The following is an 18692-nucleotide window of genomic DNA, read 5'->3' as shown; positions in this document are numbered from 1 at the left end:
CTGAAATTCATTATGTGAAAACATTTTATGCAAGCTTATTTAGGCTATAAGTTGCTTATTATCACTTCACTGGATAAACTTTTTGCATATTTCTTAGTTTGCTTACATAGTATTGTTACAGCAGTCCAACAGTCCAAACCTTGAGTTATTTTAGGAAACCATGAGAATTTTTATATAGTAATGACTTCTTTCACAAAAATGTACAAGAGAAAAGAACAGCTTGATACTTAGTGGAATTCCTCTTATTTGTCAAATTAATGAAAATCACATTCTTCTTTGGTAATGGTAATGTGTTTTTCCAGATTTTCAGTATCTAAAATTATTTTACCCCTGTAGCATTAAGGAATGTCTAGTCCAGTTTATGATAGCTTGAATATGAGTACTTTTGTAAACCACTGAAAGCCAGTTGGAGAAATTTAAATATTGGGTTCTTCAGGGTTTTTTACTTCCTTTTTTTATTAATGTCAGTCTTTTATTATCTTACCTTTTTTAGAGGTACAGAGTAATGCAACTATTGTTTTGTTTTGTTTTGGATAGTGAGTAGATATTAGCATAATTACTTAATAATACAGGAATACAAGCATGGGAAATATATTGCCTTAAGCAGATCCTTCATAGCCAGTTAAGAGTCTAAGATAAACTTTATTCTCAAGTTTTTAGCCCTTTATAAACTTTAATTTAATCCAGGAAGGGCACAGGCAACAACTCTCTAGGGGCTGTGACACCTTTCTTTTCCACATATGGCTTGTGGAACAGAGGCTATTTATACCAAACAGGATGTTCAAACTTTACATGATGAAAGTTGCAGAGTATTTTAGAGGAGAAATCTAAAATTGCACATGTCAAACAATGAATGGTTTAGATCAAGTCAGCAGGAGAGTGTAAGCCAACAGCTGTATATGAAATTCTACTTTTTCAAGTGCTAGCATTCAGAAATTTGTTTGTTGGCTCTGTGTTGTTAGAAGTTTTGGATCCCAAATGGTCTGCTCTGTAAAATAACTGTAAAATGTTTCCTCTGCAAAATGACTAAGCAGTCTTACTCCTATCTCTTGAACACCATAGAGGTCCCATCCTTAGCTCTCTCAAGCTCTGACAGTTCAAACTACTTCCCAAGAAAATGAGCTATTCACCAGAATAGAAAATAAATTAAGTAGGAGCACTGCTTACCTCTTGTTTGACATAGCTTAGTCTAAACACAAAGGACTGCTAGTTTCATTACGTCAAAGAAAGACCATGTAGTTTTGATTAAATAAGTCATTAGGACACCATCCTGAGAGAATCTAGCCCAGATTCTGGTTCTCCCCTCAAATAATTTTTTTTTTTAAATTTTATCCTAAAATCAATAGAAAAGAAAAACAAACAAAAAACCTTGCATGTTCTTAGAAAAGTGGCTACCAAGAAAAGGATAAAGGACGTAGCAGATGGAAAAAGCACCATTTAAATAAGGCTTTATATATAGCTGTGCAAAACACTTTTTCCATACTAAATAAGCAGGGCTTTTGTTTATTCAGTATTAAATTAAACTCTACTTGGTGATGCAGTTTACAAAACAAAATTTAAAGGCAGAACCTCAGACAAGCAAAGTAATGGTACTCTGAAAGACATACTGTCTTCTCATTCTTAGGAGCAGTGACTTTGGTCATATTTTTGGCCATTCACTGATACTTTAACTTTTAGCAAGCTGCTTTCCTTTCTTAGGTTTCCTGATCTGAAGGACTGGAACCCGGAAAAGGAATGTGATACAATAAGCTATTTGCATTTAAAAAGAAATGAATAAGCTTATATGCTTGTAAATATTTGGGGTTTTTTGGAAATCCTTCAGCTCACATATATGCTTCTTAAAAATACGTGTTTTGGAAGCAAACGTTATAATTGTGTTATGATGCCAGAGACCAATAAAATGACCATCAATTACTAATAAAATAAAATCTGAAGTGAATAAATATTTTCTAATGAATATGCAGTTATCATCTGGATGAAATGTGCTTGTCTAAGAAAGTTCTAGGTATCTCTACTATAAATGGTGGAATGTATTGCTTCATAACATGACAGCTTGTATTAAGCATCTCATAATAGATTATCCTAATTGTTATCTGTATTTAATTTTTTTCTCTGTTCCTGCAGCTTATGGAATCCGTAGTGTTACCATGCTTAACACTCTTACGCAAACTTGTGTATGCTGATCCAGTTGTTCGTCTGTCCCTAGCACAGCAATCATCTTTACTGCTTTTGCTATTCAGAGGTAAAGATTCTATTTTGACTTTAATACATATGTGGAAAGAAAATGTGTAAAATATAGTTAGATGTTTAACCAAAAGCCTTCTTAAGAACCTTGGATCACTTGAGTCTCTAATATTTAAAAGATAAATCATTGTGTGCTAGTGTTACCCATGTTGCAGCATCTGTTGAAGATGTTGGCAAAATGACTGTGGAAATCAGTTGTTTTCAACCAGTGTCCTTCTATGTATTCTTAAATGTCAATGTTTTCCTAACACGTTTTTAAATATCTTTATTTTATTCAGTTTCCCTGATATTCCAAAATGATCGTGCTGTTTTAACTGAAACTACAGTATTGCTTTGTCTTCTGTTGTTTGATGAAGTAGCAAGAACAGAAACATGGTATGAAAAAACCAGTTATTTAATGGCATATTCTCTGGTCAAAATGTAAGGTTTTAATGAAAATAAGTTTATATGTATATCCAAACAAATTATAACCCAAACATTTATATATCCAAAATTACATATTTGTAGGCCAAACAAATTGTTTCGATATTTGGGTTGCATGCTGTATAGGTCTACTTGGCATATTTTTGCAGTATAGATACTTTGTACCTCAGTGTTAATTTTAAGTTTACTTTAATTTTCAAAAAACCCTGATTGGTCTGTAATCCATCTTTTCCATAAATGGAAACTACACAAATCAAAGAGTTAGCTGTAGGCATTTTTTAACTTAATTAGAATTCTCCTATTTACTTTGGCTTTTAAGTGTAGCAGTTGTCTTTAAAACAACAGACCTCAGCTTATGATATTTTATTATTTGAAATTTGCATATACTTCAGAAAAAAATATGCTTTTAGAATTCACACACATGAAATATACTGAAAAGAATTATAACGCATATTTTTTTCTCTAATAGAAAAAAGGAAACAAGCATGTGCTTTGGTATGTTATCTTTAATTTCATTTTTATGTGCAGTACATCTGCAACAAGTATTCTGTATGTGTGTGATCTAAGATCTATCCGTATTGCATAATCATGAAGAAGCATTGTTTATTATACAAATTATTCATCAATGGTTTACTAAAGAGCTAGCTGGAGGAAAAAATACAGGTATATCTGAATAATAAAGAAATAGTAAGTGTAACATTAGTAGAAAATTGAAGTTTAAAATTAGGGAATAATAACTATAACTTAATCTCTTGCAGGGCTGATGGCATAACCAGTAATGATACTGGCCTACCTGCCTTCAGTTTACCTGTTGCTGTTGTTAGAAGGTATGGGTGAGTGGGGTTTTTCTTGTTTGTTTGCAGGGTGGTGTTTTGTGTTGTGGGGTTGTTTGTTTTGTTTGTTTGGTTGTTTGTTTTACAGTTAACTTTGCTTCTTTCCATTTGTTGTCCTTCCTGAAGTATGGAGGTGGGAGGATGAAGGGAAGCATTAGGGAAACATAAGATGTTAAATCCAAAGTTGTCTGCGTTTTTAAACATGGAGTTTTTTCTCCAAGTCTTTGTTTTCTGAAAAAGAGTTTCAAAAACTTTATCTGCAAATTTAAAGGCTCATCCTTGTAGAGCATTTAATTAAAAATAAACCAAAACAAACAACCACCACTTTTTTTTTTTTTTTTTTTTTAGGTATCATGTCCCAGTCAGGATCACTGCTCATCATGTAGTTAGCCCTAATACTGTTGTGCTGCTATTGTCTTCTGAGTGTTTGACTATGAAACCTGTGTCAGATATGCTTAAGATGGCTTGGAATCTGTCATGGTACCATGGGATTGAAAACCTATTGCAACTGATAAATTATGAGAAGGAAACAGAAACGTAAGCCATTTTATTTTGATTTTAAATCCCAATAGATTTCAATTAAATAAGCGTTCCATCAAGTTTAAATAGGTTTTCAACTTCAAACAGCAGTTCAAGTTGTTACTGGTTTGAGAATGCTGTCTTTTTCAACGTAAAGGATCGCATCCCAAGAGACTGTAGACATGTTGTCACAGCTAATGTTTTACCTAAACTGCATTTATACATGAAGTCTAGAGCTTGATCCAACTTTTATTGATGGTCAGACTAATTTCAAACAATTTTAATTGGGGTCTATGGCTGTTTCTTTGTAGTCATTGTGGGTTTTTAGGGAGCTGCCTTTTCTCCCCTTTATAGTTGCATGACTTACTTTTTCTCTTTCTTTCCTTGAGGATTTAAATTTAAAATAGTTATTCCTTTTAATGGTAATACTAATTATGGTATATAATGAAGAAAATTCCCTTTACATCCTTTGGTTAGCTCTTGATTAAGCATCATTTCTCTCTTTGAGACTATTTTGTATAGAGAACTCAACGTCTTAGAAGATTCTTGATTTAATAGAACTGAAATGCTTGTATCTATATCTCTGTCCATCTTGACAATTTTTCAGTTTTTGCTTGTGTCCCTTAAGGAGTCCTACAAGTTTTATTATTAAATAGTGTTGTTCTGAGCCATTGGAAACTTTGCAGTTGTTGATTTGATAAATAATTTTAATTTTAAGTTCCCTCAGGCAAAACAAAGCAATCTCTTAAAATAGGAAAATAGTATGGTCCAAGTGGCCAACATTTACAGTAGTGTGGAGGAAAAGTTCATTACAAACAATGTGAAGAACACCTTTCAAGTAACTTTTTGAGAGGTGCCATTTTTCCAAAGAACCCAAACAGCTCAGGATTTAAATGTGGTGGGGTTGTTTGTTATTGTTGTTGGTTTTAGGGGTTTTTTGGGACAGGGGAAAGGAGGAGAAAGGATTGGTTAAAAAAAATACATTTTTAAGGCAATTTGTGTTTTATCTTCTCATTTGAACTGGGAAGTGAAGGAGTCAACACTCACTGAAATAGTTTGTAAAGATACTGGCTGTTAATGATTTTTTTTCTTTTATGCCTTTTCAGATGTTTAGACTCACTAAAACTATCCTCAGAAGACATTCTTATACTCAAAATAACTCACACAAACTATGGACTGCAGGATTGTCTGAATTCAATCATTAAGGCAGTATCCCACAGGGATGTTAAAGCTGCTCTCACTAGGCTTAGTTTTTACATTCTGAATGACAGACTTGCATTAAAATGCAGTTCCGGGTCTTGTAGAACCACTTTGAAGAGCTTTGTTTGGCAAAAAGCAATAAATAGGTAAGCATAGTGACTACAGAAATCTATTAAAGATTATGATGCTTAAATTGTAAATTTCCTAATTTTTATATTTTCAAATTTATGGAATTGATTGTCCATGCACCCCTGATTCTGATATATATATGTTGTGCCCTCTATCTGATGGAGGGACAACACAGCAGGGCATAAACAATCCAGGAGATTCCTGGTGAGCATCAGTGATAACTTCCTGATCCAGGTGACAGAGAAGCCAACGAGGAGAGGTGCTCTGCTGGACCTTATGCTCACGAACAAGCAAGGGCTCGTTAGGGATGTGAAGGTTTAAGGCAGCTTTGGCTGTAGTGACCATGAGGTAGAAGAGTTCAGGATCCTGAGAGGAGGGGTGAGGGCAAAAAGTAAGATTACAGTGCTGGATTTCAGGAGAGCAAACTGTGGCCTCTTCAAAGATCTCGTTGTTAGTGTGTAATGGGATCAGGCTCTGGATGGAAGAGAGGCCTGAGAAAGCTGGTTAATACTCAACAATCACTGCCTCCGAGCTCAAGAGTGGTCCATGCTGTTGAGCAGGAAGTCAGGCAAAAATGCCAGCAGGCCTGTGTGGATGAACAAGGAGGTCCTTGATCAAGGAGAACTCAAAGATGAAATGGAAGTCTACAGAGACTGGAAGTAGGGACAAGTAACTTGGGAGGAATATGGAGACATTGCCTGACCATGCAGAGGTGCAGTTAGGTAAGCCAAAAGCCCACCTGGAATTGAATCTGGTGAGGCACGTCAAAGGCAACAAGAAGGGCTTCTGTAAGTACATAGGTGACAAAAGAAAGGCTAGAGAAAAAGTGAGCTTGCTGCTGAATGGGGCAGCGGTCCCAGTAACACAGGACATGAAAAAGGCTGAGGTCCCTAATGCTGCCTTCACATCAGACTTTACTAGCAAGACTGGCCTTCAGGAATCCCATGTCCCAGAGACCAGGGGAAAAGTCTGGAGCAAGGAAGGCATACCATTGGCGGAAGAGGATCAGTTCAGGGAATATGTAAGCAAACTGGACGTACATAAATCCATAGGCCCTGATGGGATGCACCCAGAGTGTATCCTGGCTGATGTAATTTCATGTCCACTTTGGTCAGCCAAGTTGATTGGGAGAGGTGCCTGAGAATGAGAGGAAAACAAATGTCACTCCTGTCTTCAAGAAGGGCAGGAAGGAGGACCCAGGGAACCACAGGCCAGTCAGCCTCACCTTGATCCCTGGGAAGGTGATGGAGCAGCCAGTCCTGGAAACCATTTCTGTCCACATGAATGACAAGAAGGTCGTCAGGAGTAGTCTGTATGGATTCACGAAGGGGAAGTTGTACTTGACCAGCCTGCTGATACCCTTCTAAAATGAAGTGACTGGCTTGGTAGATGAGGGCAGAGCAGTGGATATTGTCTTCCTTGACTTCAGGAAGGCTTTTTGACTGTCTCCCATAAGATCCTTTTAGAGAAGCTGATGAGGTATGGGCTGGATGAGTAGACAGTAAGATGGATGGTAAACTGGCTGAACGGCTGGGCCCAGAGGGTGGTGATCAGTGGTATGAGGTCCAGTTGGAAGGCAGTAACTAGCATTGTGCCCCAGGGATCAATATTGGGTCCAGTTGGAAGGCAGTAACTAGCAATGTGCCCCAGGGATCAATATTGGGTCCAGTCCTGTTCAACATCTTCATTAATGATTGGGATAATGGAGCAGAGTGCACCCTCAGTTATGTTACAAAGCTTATGTTACAAAACTGGGAGGAGTGGCTGATATGCCAAGAGGGTTGTGCTGCCATCCAAAGGGACCTCAACAGGCTGAAGATGTGGGCTGACAGGAACCTCATGCAGTTCAACAAGGGGAAGTGCAAAGTCCTGCACCTGGGGAGGAACAACTCCAGTATATGTTGGGGTTCACCAAGCTGGAAAACAGCTTTCCAGAAAAGGACCTGGGGGTCCTGGTGGACACCAAGCTGAACATGAGCCAGCAATGGCTGGCAGCAAAGAAGGCTAATGGTATCCTGGACTGCGTTAGGAGGACTGTTGCCAGCAGGTTGAGGCAGGTGACCCTTCCTCTCCACTCAGTACTGGTGAGGCCATACCTGGAGTGCTGTGTCCAGTTCTGGAGTCCCCACTACAAGAGATATGAACATACTGGAGAGAGTCCGACGAAGCACCGCAAAGACGATGAAAGACTGGAACATCTTTCCTATGAGAGAGCTGGGACTGCTTAGTCTGGATACGAGAAGGCTCAGAGTGGGATCTTATCAATGTGTACAAGTACCTGAAGGGAGTGTGTCAAAGAAGATGGAGCCAGGCTCTTTCCAGTGGTGCCCAGTGACAGGACCAGAAGCAATGAACACACACTGAAACACGGGAGGTTCCATCTGAACATCGGGAAACACTTTTTTACTGTGAAAGTGACTGAGCACTGGCACAGGTTGCCCAGAGAGCTTATGGTGTCTCCATCCTTGGACATATTCAAAAGCTGCCTGGACATGGTCCTGAGCAACCAGCTCCAGGTGTCCCTGCATGAGCAGGGGGGTTGGACCAGGTGACCTCCAGAGGTCCCTTCCAACCTCAATGATTATGTAATTCTGTAATTTACGTACACAAACCCAGTAAAAAATAAGAATGTTATATTTAAAATAAGCATTATTTAAAATGCATAGGTAGGCTTTGCTACTATTATTAATTGCTAGTATTTAATAGCTAATGACCTTTCTTTCCTGTCTGTGGCCCTGTTCAGATTTTTTTTACCTTTCACCATATGCAATTCCATGTTTACTCTATGTAAATACACTTTTTAATATATGTAACAATTTTATATTACACTAATACACAAGAAATGTGTAATAGTATATAAGTATAATTTAATATAGTCAATATTTTATGTAAAAGTATTCAAATGTATGTAATTTAATATATATTATGGCATGTATAATATAATTAATATAATTCCATATTTGCTATATGTAAATATATGTAGTATATGTATTTACTCTACATAACTCCACGTTTGCAGGTGACTTCAGTCCTATTAGGCTGAGATCTTAAACTCTCTTTTAAAGTGCTACAAGTATGAAAGTAAATATTTTTGTTTGCATTGCAGGTTTCTGCAAGTGCTTCCAGCTTCTGCGGAGGATGAGAAGCTTTTAGTAGATGTCTTAAGATTTTTAAACAAATTGCTTAGAGTGCAGAGATCAAGTTTGGAGTCAGACCATCTAAAGTGGATCCTGAAATCATTGCTTAAAAATGTGAGAATATACCTAAGTAGTTAGCTGTAGATTGTAAGAAATGATATAACTGTGAGCTGTTTGGCTGATTTGTTTGTGGTGAGTTCCTCAAGGAAAATGACTTCTCTCAACAAAAGCAAGAAATAGCAGATCTTGTGGTATTAATGTCTGCTGCTTTGTGGTCAGTGCTACGGTTTTAGTATTTGGGGAAGTTTAACTTTGAACAAGAGTAAATTTCCTTCTCTCCTTTACTTGGTATATGAATTGTTTCTCCAAACTCAAATATTGTTTGCCAGAAGCAAAAAACATCTACCTATGTGTGTCTTGCTCTGGTATAGTTAACTATGGTAATATGGTTGTATAGAGCCGTATAATTACAGTTAACTATGCATAGCTCTCTGCAGAGCTCTGTATGTACATATATATACTTATATGATATGGTTAACTATGTAACTACACATACGTATGTGTGTGCATACATATACAGCTGTATAAGGTATGCTTAGCTACATAACTGTATATGTATTACCTGTGTAACTTAAAGGATGAGGTTCCATACAGGTATGTTGGATGAGGTTCCATACAGGTGTGTTGGAACCTTCTGTTTGGCAGAGAGATATAAATGAACACTATCTGTCTTGCATTAAGAACAAGAATTGAAAGCTAGGACAGAAGTTTTTGCTTTCAGTGTGTCTGTCACTTAAGTTTTGATTTTAAATGGTTATAATATGTCTAAGTAGAATATTTTTATAAGCATGAGGAAGGTAGTATGAGCGTACAGCTCAGTTGCTGTAGTTAAATGCATGTATAATATTGAAAGAATGTAATTTTTTTTTCTTTTCAGTTTTTCTAGACTCCTGTGCTTTCTATTTGAGAGATCTGTTCTATCCAATACTGTTCATTTAAGATGTGTAAAATTGGAAAGTATAAAAACAAATGGGAAATTAACATCATAAAGCAGTATAAAACAACTTTTATTATATTTTTCAAGATATAATAATTCAATCTTGCTGTATATAAACAATAGTTAAATGCCAAGGATAAAAGTGATGGCTGCAGTTTTAGAAGTTTGCAAAGTACTGTTCTACACCAAGCAAGGGCATACTGCCTACATGCAATATCATTCCTGGTCTTACAGAGGATATCATACACTAAGTACAGTCTTCATGCACTTGCATTTTCCCATTTTAAAATACAATCTAAACATTTTGAAAAAAATGCTAGTAGACTTAATTTCAATTACTTATAGAATTCAGGTACTTCAATTTCTATGGCTAACTGGGAATCCTATAAAATTTTGTAAGTATGGCCCATTCAATATATTAATATAAAATCTTTATATTGAATGATTTTAAGTTTTCAAGCAACTGAGACATACAAGATACATCTTGAACTAATATTTCTACTATGTGTTTTCTGGTTTTTGTGATCTGTTTTTTTATTGCAGGTTATTGCTGTATATAACTTTGACTTTTCTTTCATGCTTCAAAATACACTGTATCATGGCTTAATGTCAGGAAGTTTTAAAGGCCTTAACAGTAGATTCTTTTATGGCGTTTAGTAGATTCAAGGTTCAAGTAATAGGTAATTATAGGAATTTTTTACTGTGCTTTTTACAGAAATACTTCTTAGTAAAACAATCATGGAATTTGTGATATATAATCTGTGATTTGCAAGCTCTCAACAGAAAAATGGCTTTAGTGTGGGTATTAAAACAGGATTTACACAATGCATTATGTGACTGTATTTTTATTCTTTTTCTTTTAGAAGCCAAAATCCCTTTTGGGCCTCCTGGTGCGACCAGAATCCAAAGTGCGGGATGAAATAGATGAAATGGAGACTGCTGTCAGGCAGCAACTGGATAGAGAACTCATTTGTCTTTTTAACACATTGTTATTTTGTTCCGTGTCACTGACTGACAGGTACAGTGTAAATGGACCTGCCCGTGTAATTCTGACTAGGGATCATAATACTTACCGCTGCTTATCTCGGTCAGAATTTGAATATAATTACATCACGACTCAATCATTTTAAACTGTAAAAATGGAATATACTGCTCTTGAAGTGAAGATCAACATTAGATAGGCTTTTTCACAGTAAAATCAGGAAATTAACTAGGAAACTTGGAAGAGTATGTACTAGTGGTCACTTTTTCAGCAAATGATAATTAAACTGATTGCAGGGAGAAGATGGGCTATTTCTTTTTCGGTGCTGGCAATTTGCACAAGCAAATGATAACTTGGTTGATTTTGTACCATTTATTTATAGCAAAGTAAAACATTGAAATATTGGAAATATCAACAAACGTTTATTTTAGTTGAACTGCTTTTTGGCCTAATAGAGTATATCAGTGCACGTTAGTGATTGTTTACGACAGCTAAGTTCCAGCATGAAGTTCCAACATTTTTCTGTCAATCAAGCAAACACAGAAATGAATTTCTATTAGTTTTTTTTCTCCGAGTTTCTAATACAACATCTTCCCACACTAAATCTCTCTGTCCAAGTGTATTCTAAAAGATACTAAAATTGCAGCTTAAGATAATATTTGTTTATTTAAGTGCCACAACATAACTGTTTGTAAAGATACTTTCAAAATGTTACCTCTTCATTCTTCCCATGTAGTTACTAATTTTCTAAAAGTTTTGACAGCTGGAAAAGGGAGAATTATAGAAATCCCTGCTAGTTGTATCTCACACTCCTGTATTTCCTGTCTACCTGAATTCTAGATTGATGGTATTTTGCAAGAAGTATTTTTAAAATTGTCTCTTGAACCAGAACAAACATAAGTGTAGCTACTAAGCTTTGCAGCTCTTCTGGTTATGTTATCCATCGTCTTCAATCTCCTGCTCTTTATTTAACATGCTCCTTAATAATTAGAATTATATCTCATTTGTCCTTTTTTGGTTAAGCAGCCCTGTTATAATCATATGCAATATTATGCTTTCAGAACCTGGGTGAAGCTAGAAATGTCAAATTTAATTCCATGTTTTTCTGTGCATAGGGCAATAGTAACTAATTGAGATGCTGGGACTCATAGACTAACAGTAAGAAGAATGAGGCACTGACCTCTTGTAAAATGTTTCATTATAATAGCTTCATGTTGACAGCTGATTTTTTTTTTTGTTTTTTTTTTACAATTAAACCAGAGAGGGCTTGGAACTTGCTGGCTCTTTCAGAACTGAGCTGGCTCTGAAGCTGCTACAATGCTTAAGGCTAACAGATGCACCGCATTTTTACGGACTTCCTTCACTGGAGAGAACATTACGAGGAATGGTTCATGTTACTGCACTTCCAGACTGGAGTACCTATTCTGCTGCAGTTGAACCTGTCACAATTTGTAAGAAATATTTAACAGGTCTTCTTGAGGTAAGTAGCTTATGTTATAACTTTGCTTTGGTTTGAATGCTTGTAAAGAACTGCATAACTAATGACACTGTAAGTTTTAGGATGTACTTTTAGTGAATATTATCACTAGGAACAGGTGTGGGAAAGATGCTTTTTTCTGCTAGGTAAATAGCAAAAAACTGAAGACTAGATTGAGCGACGTGCATCTATACTTACAAAGATTTGTTGTATTGTGTGTACCTTCATCCCCAGTTTAAGAGGTAATATAAAGTGACTTTAGTTTTAGCAAGATGAAAAATAGATGTGGCTTTTTTAATAACTGAAATGCTAAGAAGAAAAATCCAAGATATTCTCCAACAGGCAAAATCCATGTGTGAAAGGTGGTCTAGGGGAACAGGAACTTGTTAGGCAGGTTATTAACACAAAGCAGAAAAGAGGTAGTTCAAGATGCTGCAGTTGTTGGGAGGCCAAAATTTCATTCTTGTTTTCAGTGTTCTTATTTGCTTGCTAAGTCCATGTATGTGATAGACAACTAGTTTTTGCTCCTAAAATTACATCTTTTGAAAACTCCAGCCTTCTTATAACTGTAGGAAAAGCACAGATCTGGCTTTCTGATTGTTTTACAGGTATTCAGTAAGGTAGGTACGTTTAGAAGTTTTCTTTTTAGTTTCAAATACAAAAATGTATTTGTTGCATTGGTAGAGGCTTGACAAAGTTTTAAAGTAGTTTTAATTAATTTGTGATTCTGAATGATATGAATAGCAACCAGATAAGTGTCTGGAAAGTTTGTATACAGATGATAATCACGTTTGTGATGAAAAAAAGACATAGTGTTTTAGGGGGAAGTCTTAACGTGCCAAGATTTCTTGAGTAGAAATAAATATTTTAGAGCTATTTGATTAGACGAGTTCTGTGATTTGAAGTCTAGACTAAAAATGGCACCAAGGTTATAGATGTTGTCATGCAAAAGAAAGATTATTACTGGATGAAATAATAATAAATATTATGGAATGAAATCAACTAGTAAAGCATAAGCTTTATGTGCAGAAGAATTACTCAGCTTTACTTGGCCTAAATATGAAAGTAAATGTAGGTTTCTTTTTGGGGGGAGGGGAGAAAGTGGGTTTGAAAGAATTCCTGTAGAGTAGGACGCTGAAAGAAAGAACAATAGCAGAAATGGAGAGGTTTAAATCACCATGCTTTGGGGAGAAAAATACATGTAGAAGTGTAAGTCTTAAGATTAAAATTTTTTTAAAAATAATTTTGGGCATGTTTTGTTGAAAACAGCATGCTTTTTATTTTAACATGTATGGCTAGATACTTGGTCAGAGAGTTTATTTTACTTTATGATCTAGTGACCTTTATTTCTGTTCATTAGAATTTGATAGAGAAAGCTGATATATTTATTCTAATTCAAATCACAATAAAATATATAAATGACCCTTTTTCTGGAACACAGAATTTTTGAAAAGAAATTATATTTTTAATTCCAAATATAGTATTAAAAACTGGGTACAATAAATGAACTTTTTCAATCAAAAACAAACTTTCAGGTTTCTATTAAATATTGTGCTTATTATTAAGGTCGACTGCATTTTTCATGTGAAGAAGCAAATAAAAACCACTGATTTTCAGAAGTTTAACCATATAGGAAACCATTGCATCACCAAATGACTCATAAATAAATAAATTCTGTAAAATTCAGCTAAAAAGCTACCACCTTTTCGTGAGTTTAAATTATAATTTAGTAGTGTGTAAGACAGTTTGTACTCTACCTGTATACTGCTTACAGTAAAGCTACCATGAACTTGTATCCCCACTCCTAGGTCATCTCATCATTTTATGTTGAATGGGGAGGAAACGCTATGTCCTTCATGGGAAAAGGTGTTACGAAAAGCACAGTTCTTTGCTTGCTTCACTTATCTCATGAAATGATGGCTCAAGCCAAGGATACGGTGAGTGCATTACAGTTGTCTTTATCTTGTCATTTGTGAGGCCTATGCACAGATATATTTTATTTTCAACATTATATTTTATTTTATTTTCAACAGCTAAAGTTAAATGATAGATTTTCGTATGTGGTGGGGGAAGAAGTCTTATATGGCAACAGATAGTAAAAATAAAAAAAAAAGAAATCTGGTAATCTCCTTTGGTATATAATGTTAGATAAATGAATAATATAGAGTATAGTATACAAGAAAGCTGAATATTCAGTTCTAGCCTTACTGAAATTATTCTGCAAATAATTCTGTGGATTTAGAAATCCCTTCTTTCAGAATAAGGTATAATTTTCTTTTTATAAAAAATGAGAAATCAGGATTTTATGTAGGATGAATAAGTTTAAGGATTTATGACATCCATGAAAGAATGATTGTCTAACTTATAAAAGGAGCTATCATTACTTATTAACAAAATTCATATCTGTGCTCTGTGTCCATGTGCATATTTTGAGAGCTAAATTTTTGAGAGTTTACAAACGGCCTTCATCCTGAAGCAGTTAAAGCAAATTCAACAATTTAGTGTAATCATTTTTGAGAATTAAAATCCACTCTTGTTAATACCTGTGATAGCCACAAGTGAAAACCTTTCAATATGATCAAGTACACAGGTAACTAGAAATAGCAGTATACCTGCTTCTCTAAATTCCAGGTGTCTACTTCTTCAGTTCTGTACTCTTCTTCAAGATATTAAGTGCTGACAAAGTTTATTAAAATTGCAGGGGGACAGAGTATTAAGTACACTGCAGGAAGACTGCAGCCTCCAAAGAATTAGATCATAACGCATGGATGAAGGATTGGACTTGAACGGATTCTTTTTTTTATTTTATTATCGTTCTTGTAGAATAATATGTATAGTAGCATATGATAGGTGGCACTTTTTGTGGCTATAAATCATAATCTCTGTGTACAACAGTGTTACTGTCTAGACTGTACTAATAACTTTTATTCTCAAAGAAATTTTAATTCCTGGCTGTTGTTTACAATCATGTGATTTAGTGTCAAATCTTATGGAAAGAGATATACAAAATTAGCCTTCTTCCTCTGTGCAAGCAGTGTTATACAAGAGGTATACACTGGATAACTGTGATTTAAAAAAAAAAAAAAGTAACTTAAAATGCATGGTCTAATGACTTGAAATTAAAACTAGTTAAAGCAAATTATTTTTTTGCTCATTAGCAGTATTTTGAACCACTGTGATTCTGTGTTATTAAAAGAAACACCTTGTTAAATCAGACATAAGACCCTTTAGCTCATACTGATGGACGGAAGTTACTTACAGATGTTTGTAGGAGTACATGAGAAATAGACCATATACTTAGGGTGTACTAGAATTGCTGCAATGTTTTGTTTATTTGCTATGGTATCATTTCACTGGTTGTGCTTTGCTGACCTATGCTTTGTATTTCATTTTGTATTTTAATGCCCTCCCTCCCCAAATTCAAAGATTGTAAAATACTGTGCTTTTTGTAATTAATATTGTGTGTATTGAGAAAATCCATGCAAAATATGCTGCTCCAAAGGAAACATCAGTCATCTACTGTGTAAAAATACACAGGACTGAGATGGTCAGCAGATACATACATAAAATTTTAGGTGTCACAATTCATTATTAACTTAAGGCATTGTTTGTGCAGTGCCATGGTTAAATAAAGCATTTTGCAGGTATGGTTTGTTTTTTGTTTTTTTGGTTTTTTTTAACCTGAGCTAAAGAAATTAATTTGCAAAGTATGATTTCACGGAATCTGCAGCGAAGTGGTATGTGGTAGTCTGCATGACTTTAATCACGTGGCAGGTGCATGAAGAAAAAGACTGAATTATGGTCACAGAAATAATTGCATGTTCTTATTTGGTAGTTTTCTGCACATGTATAATACAAGAGAGAAAGACAGATATTAATAATAAGCAAAAATAAAAATGTAAGGAGTAAATTTTGAATAGAAATTATTATCCCAGTGTTTTAAGTAAAATATTTAATCTCTCTTTAGCACTGCTGTCCTAATTCTATGAAGAAGATGACACAAATTTAATTTTATTCATTAGGTGAAGTCAGCAGGTTAAATACATGTTTATAGAGGTAGAATCAAAATCTTTTTCCTGGAATATCAGTGTTGTGTGCATTTAAAGTGTTTTAGTATATAATTGGTAGCTCAGGCTGTTGGTAGACTGGCATGGCATTAAAAGATTTATAAAATAATTTCTTAATTTATTTTCTGTTTTCTAATCAGGACTGGATATCTCTCTGGTCTTTGCCTTATGATAACAGTGAAGAACAAGTTCATTCTCAGCTGGGTCTGGCATGGCTGGTTCCTTTATGGGTAGATAGAGACCCTGAGGTTAGTTAATGCAATGTTAAGTTGGTATCTTATTTTGACCCTTAAGTATTTGCAAAATTTTTGTTTCATTAATTTATTTAATATTGAAACTACTGTTTTGCATCATTTATAACGTTACTCACTATATCCTAAATAACAGTAACAATAAAGTAGGGAGAATGTTTCCATAATGAACATCTGAGAAATCCTTCCCTACAGCCTCTGTCTTCCATGCTTTCAGTAGTCACTCATGATCATGATTCATAGGCAGTTTTCATTGACATTGCTGTTACTTAGCTGCAAAGCAGAAACATTTACATAAACTACAAATTTAGAGCAAATGTATTTGATGTAAATTTGTTAAAATATATGAGTTTGCTAAATGGAACTCTCTTTAAGTGGTAAAAAGTGAAGAATATTGAAGTCTATCTTAGTATTTTTAAGTATTCAAAAATCTATTTTATTCTGTCCTTTTTACGTACACATAGTTATGATTATGAGTATAGGGCCACAGAAATATAGGAAAAGAGGTTGATACTTTTTACATTAATCTCTTAAGCTCCAGATTCAGTTGATACAACTTCATAATTTAAGAAATGTGTTGCTAATTACTGTAAGAAATATCACTTTGTGTTGTGCTTATATGTACTAGGTCAGATTTACAGCACTTGGAATAGGATCAGCTCTTACATCTCTTGAAGTAGGATGTATTGCTTTAGCAGAAAGTTGCCAGAACATTTCAGGAGGGCTGTGGGGAACGGTGATAAACATCCTTCTGGACCAATCTGAATGTAGCATGGTACGCAGGGAGGTATGTTTCGTGTGTCCTTCTACTGTCTTAGATGGTCGAGGTTTTTTTCTTTAAGGAGAAAAGATTTTTTTTTTTTTTATTCTATATATCTATTTTCTGGTGCTCCACAACACCTACTGCTTTGTAAGTTAAAGACTACCTAATTAAAATAAATGTTTAGCTTCTTATTTAGAATTACTCAAGAAGCGACAATTACAGATGACTAGTGTAAAAGCAGAAATTATCTAAACAATACAAGTGAATGCATAAAAACTCCTAAGGCTTACTCATGCAGACAAATAGGTTGCTAAAGCATAACAAATTAGCCCAGATTTTAATGGCTGTTTTGTTCAATTTATGAACACTTTGGCACAAACTCTTCACCTGATCTGTAGTAAATGTCTCTTCATTGCAGACATGAGGAAATCTAATTTGCCTAGGCACTAAGGTTTATTTGTGAGAACTTAAAGTTTGTACCCTGGTAGAACAGCACATAGAGCTATATAATACTATATTTAAACTGTGTACACATTTTTTGCACCTTTCTATCAATTCTAGTTGTAAGGTGGTTTTGTTTTCCAATGGCTAAGAAAAAACAACTGTGACAAATAGTGGGTTAGTTTCTTCCCAGCTCTGTTGCTCGACTAATTACATATTCCGAAGTAATATTTTGAATTTATTTGTGCAAAATGCTTTTGAGAATGCATGCTTCACTGTTGTTTTTTTTAACTTCCAAATCATTTTCGTAGTCTCATAAGAGTCAAATTAATGACAAAAGATTGATAAAATATGAAAAAAGCAGTTTCAATCCACCCACATAGAAATGTGAAATATTTGTAATATAAATTAGAAAAACACACATGCCATGTATTTAGAAAGGAAAATATTTGGAACATGTGTGTCTGTGTGTCCCAATGTGTCCCCCACATTGTCCCAGTTATTTTATAATAATTTAAAAAAAATACATGAGAAGAATAGAGTAAAGGGTCACAGCAGTTATCCAGGTTTTTCTGCTCAGGTTTTTTTTGCAATACTTGTTGTTATGTAATGCTCATTCAACAGGATTGTACTGGAACAGTGATGAAAGTATTCAATAAAAAAATGAATTCGTTTCCTAGTGATTTCTGTTCCATCTCTTCCTTGTCTTTTTTTCTTACCAGCCTTCTCTTGTACCATGCCCTAATGACATCTGTTGTAGGTGAAGTTTGAGGGGTTTTAGGTTATATCCTTTTAATTATTATTTTTTTTTTTCCCCCAGCATGAATGGGAAAATTCAATGTGTTTCGACATACATCTAAAGCAATGGAATAATTTGTAGACTGTGGTGTTCAATCCAATGTGGTTTTTTTGAACTGTGATGGCTAGATGACAATATTGATGCTTTAATTTCTTTCAGGCTGCTTTTATTCTACAAAATCTCCTTGTGATTCCAATTCCTACAGAAGATGTGAAAGATTGTATTTGGCAAGTGAGTGACTATTACATTTGATGAGAAAGGTCACAGTGTCACAGAGACGTTATTTGATACAAAAACTTATGTCAGTATACCTATAAAATATAAACTTTAAAAAAATTACATGTCTAAGGTGACATTTTGGAAAAAGAAATTTATGAATAGACAAATTCCTTTCAAACTTCCAGCAAGCTCAAGAAAAGAGCCAAAGTTA

At 34.8% G+C, this 18692-nt stretch overlaps 1 protein-coding gene across 3 annotated transcripts in view; it reads left to right on the top strand.

Annotated features, from left to right (window-relative positions):
* Window positions 1–18692, top strand: part of RTTN (rotatin) — a 90128-nt gene that overhangs the window by 33036 nt on the left and 38400 nt on the right. For 2 of the 3 annotated variants that reach the window (XM_072852813.1, XM_072852815.1), the window contains exons 21-32: window positions 2125–2242; window positions 2523–2619; window positions 3426–3494; window positions 3849–4037; window positions 5126–5365; window positions 8455–8599; window positions 10346–10500; window positions 11725–11944; window positions 13750–13878; window positions 16149–16256; window positions 16888–17046; window positions 18422–18493. In XM_072852813.1, the coding sequence (XP_072708914.1) occupies window positions 2125–2242; window positions 2523–2619; window positions 3426–3494; window positions 3849–4037; window positions 5126–5365; window positions 8455–8599; window positions 10346–10500; window positions 11725–11944; window positions 13750–13878; window positions 16149–16256; window positions 16888–17046; window positions 18422–18493 (1701 nt within the window). The remainder of the gene's footprint in view (window positions 1–2124; window positions 2243–2522; window positions 2620–3425; window positions 3495–3848; window positions 4038–5125; window positions 5366–8454; window positions 8600–10345; window positions 10501–11724; window positions 11945–13749; window positions 13879–16148; window positions 16257–16887; window positions 17047–18421; window positions 18494–18692) is intronic. The other variant, XM_072852814.1, reaches the window with a different exon arrangement.

The sequence above is a fragment of the Ciconia boyciana genome, chromosome 2 (genome assembly GCF_034638445.1).
Source record: "Ciconia boyciana chromosome 2, ASM3463844v1, whole genome shotgun sequence".
Taxonomy (NCBI): Eukaryota; Metazoa; Chordata; class Aves; order Ciconiiformes; family Ciconiidae; genus Ciconia; species Ciconia boyciana.
This window is presented reverse-complemented; position numbering and strand designations above follow the sequence as displayed.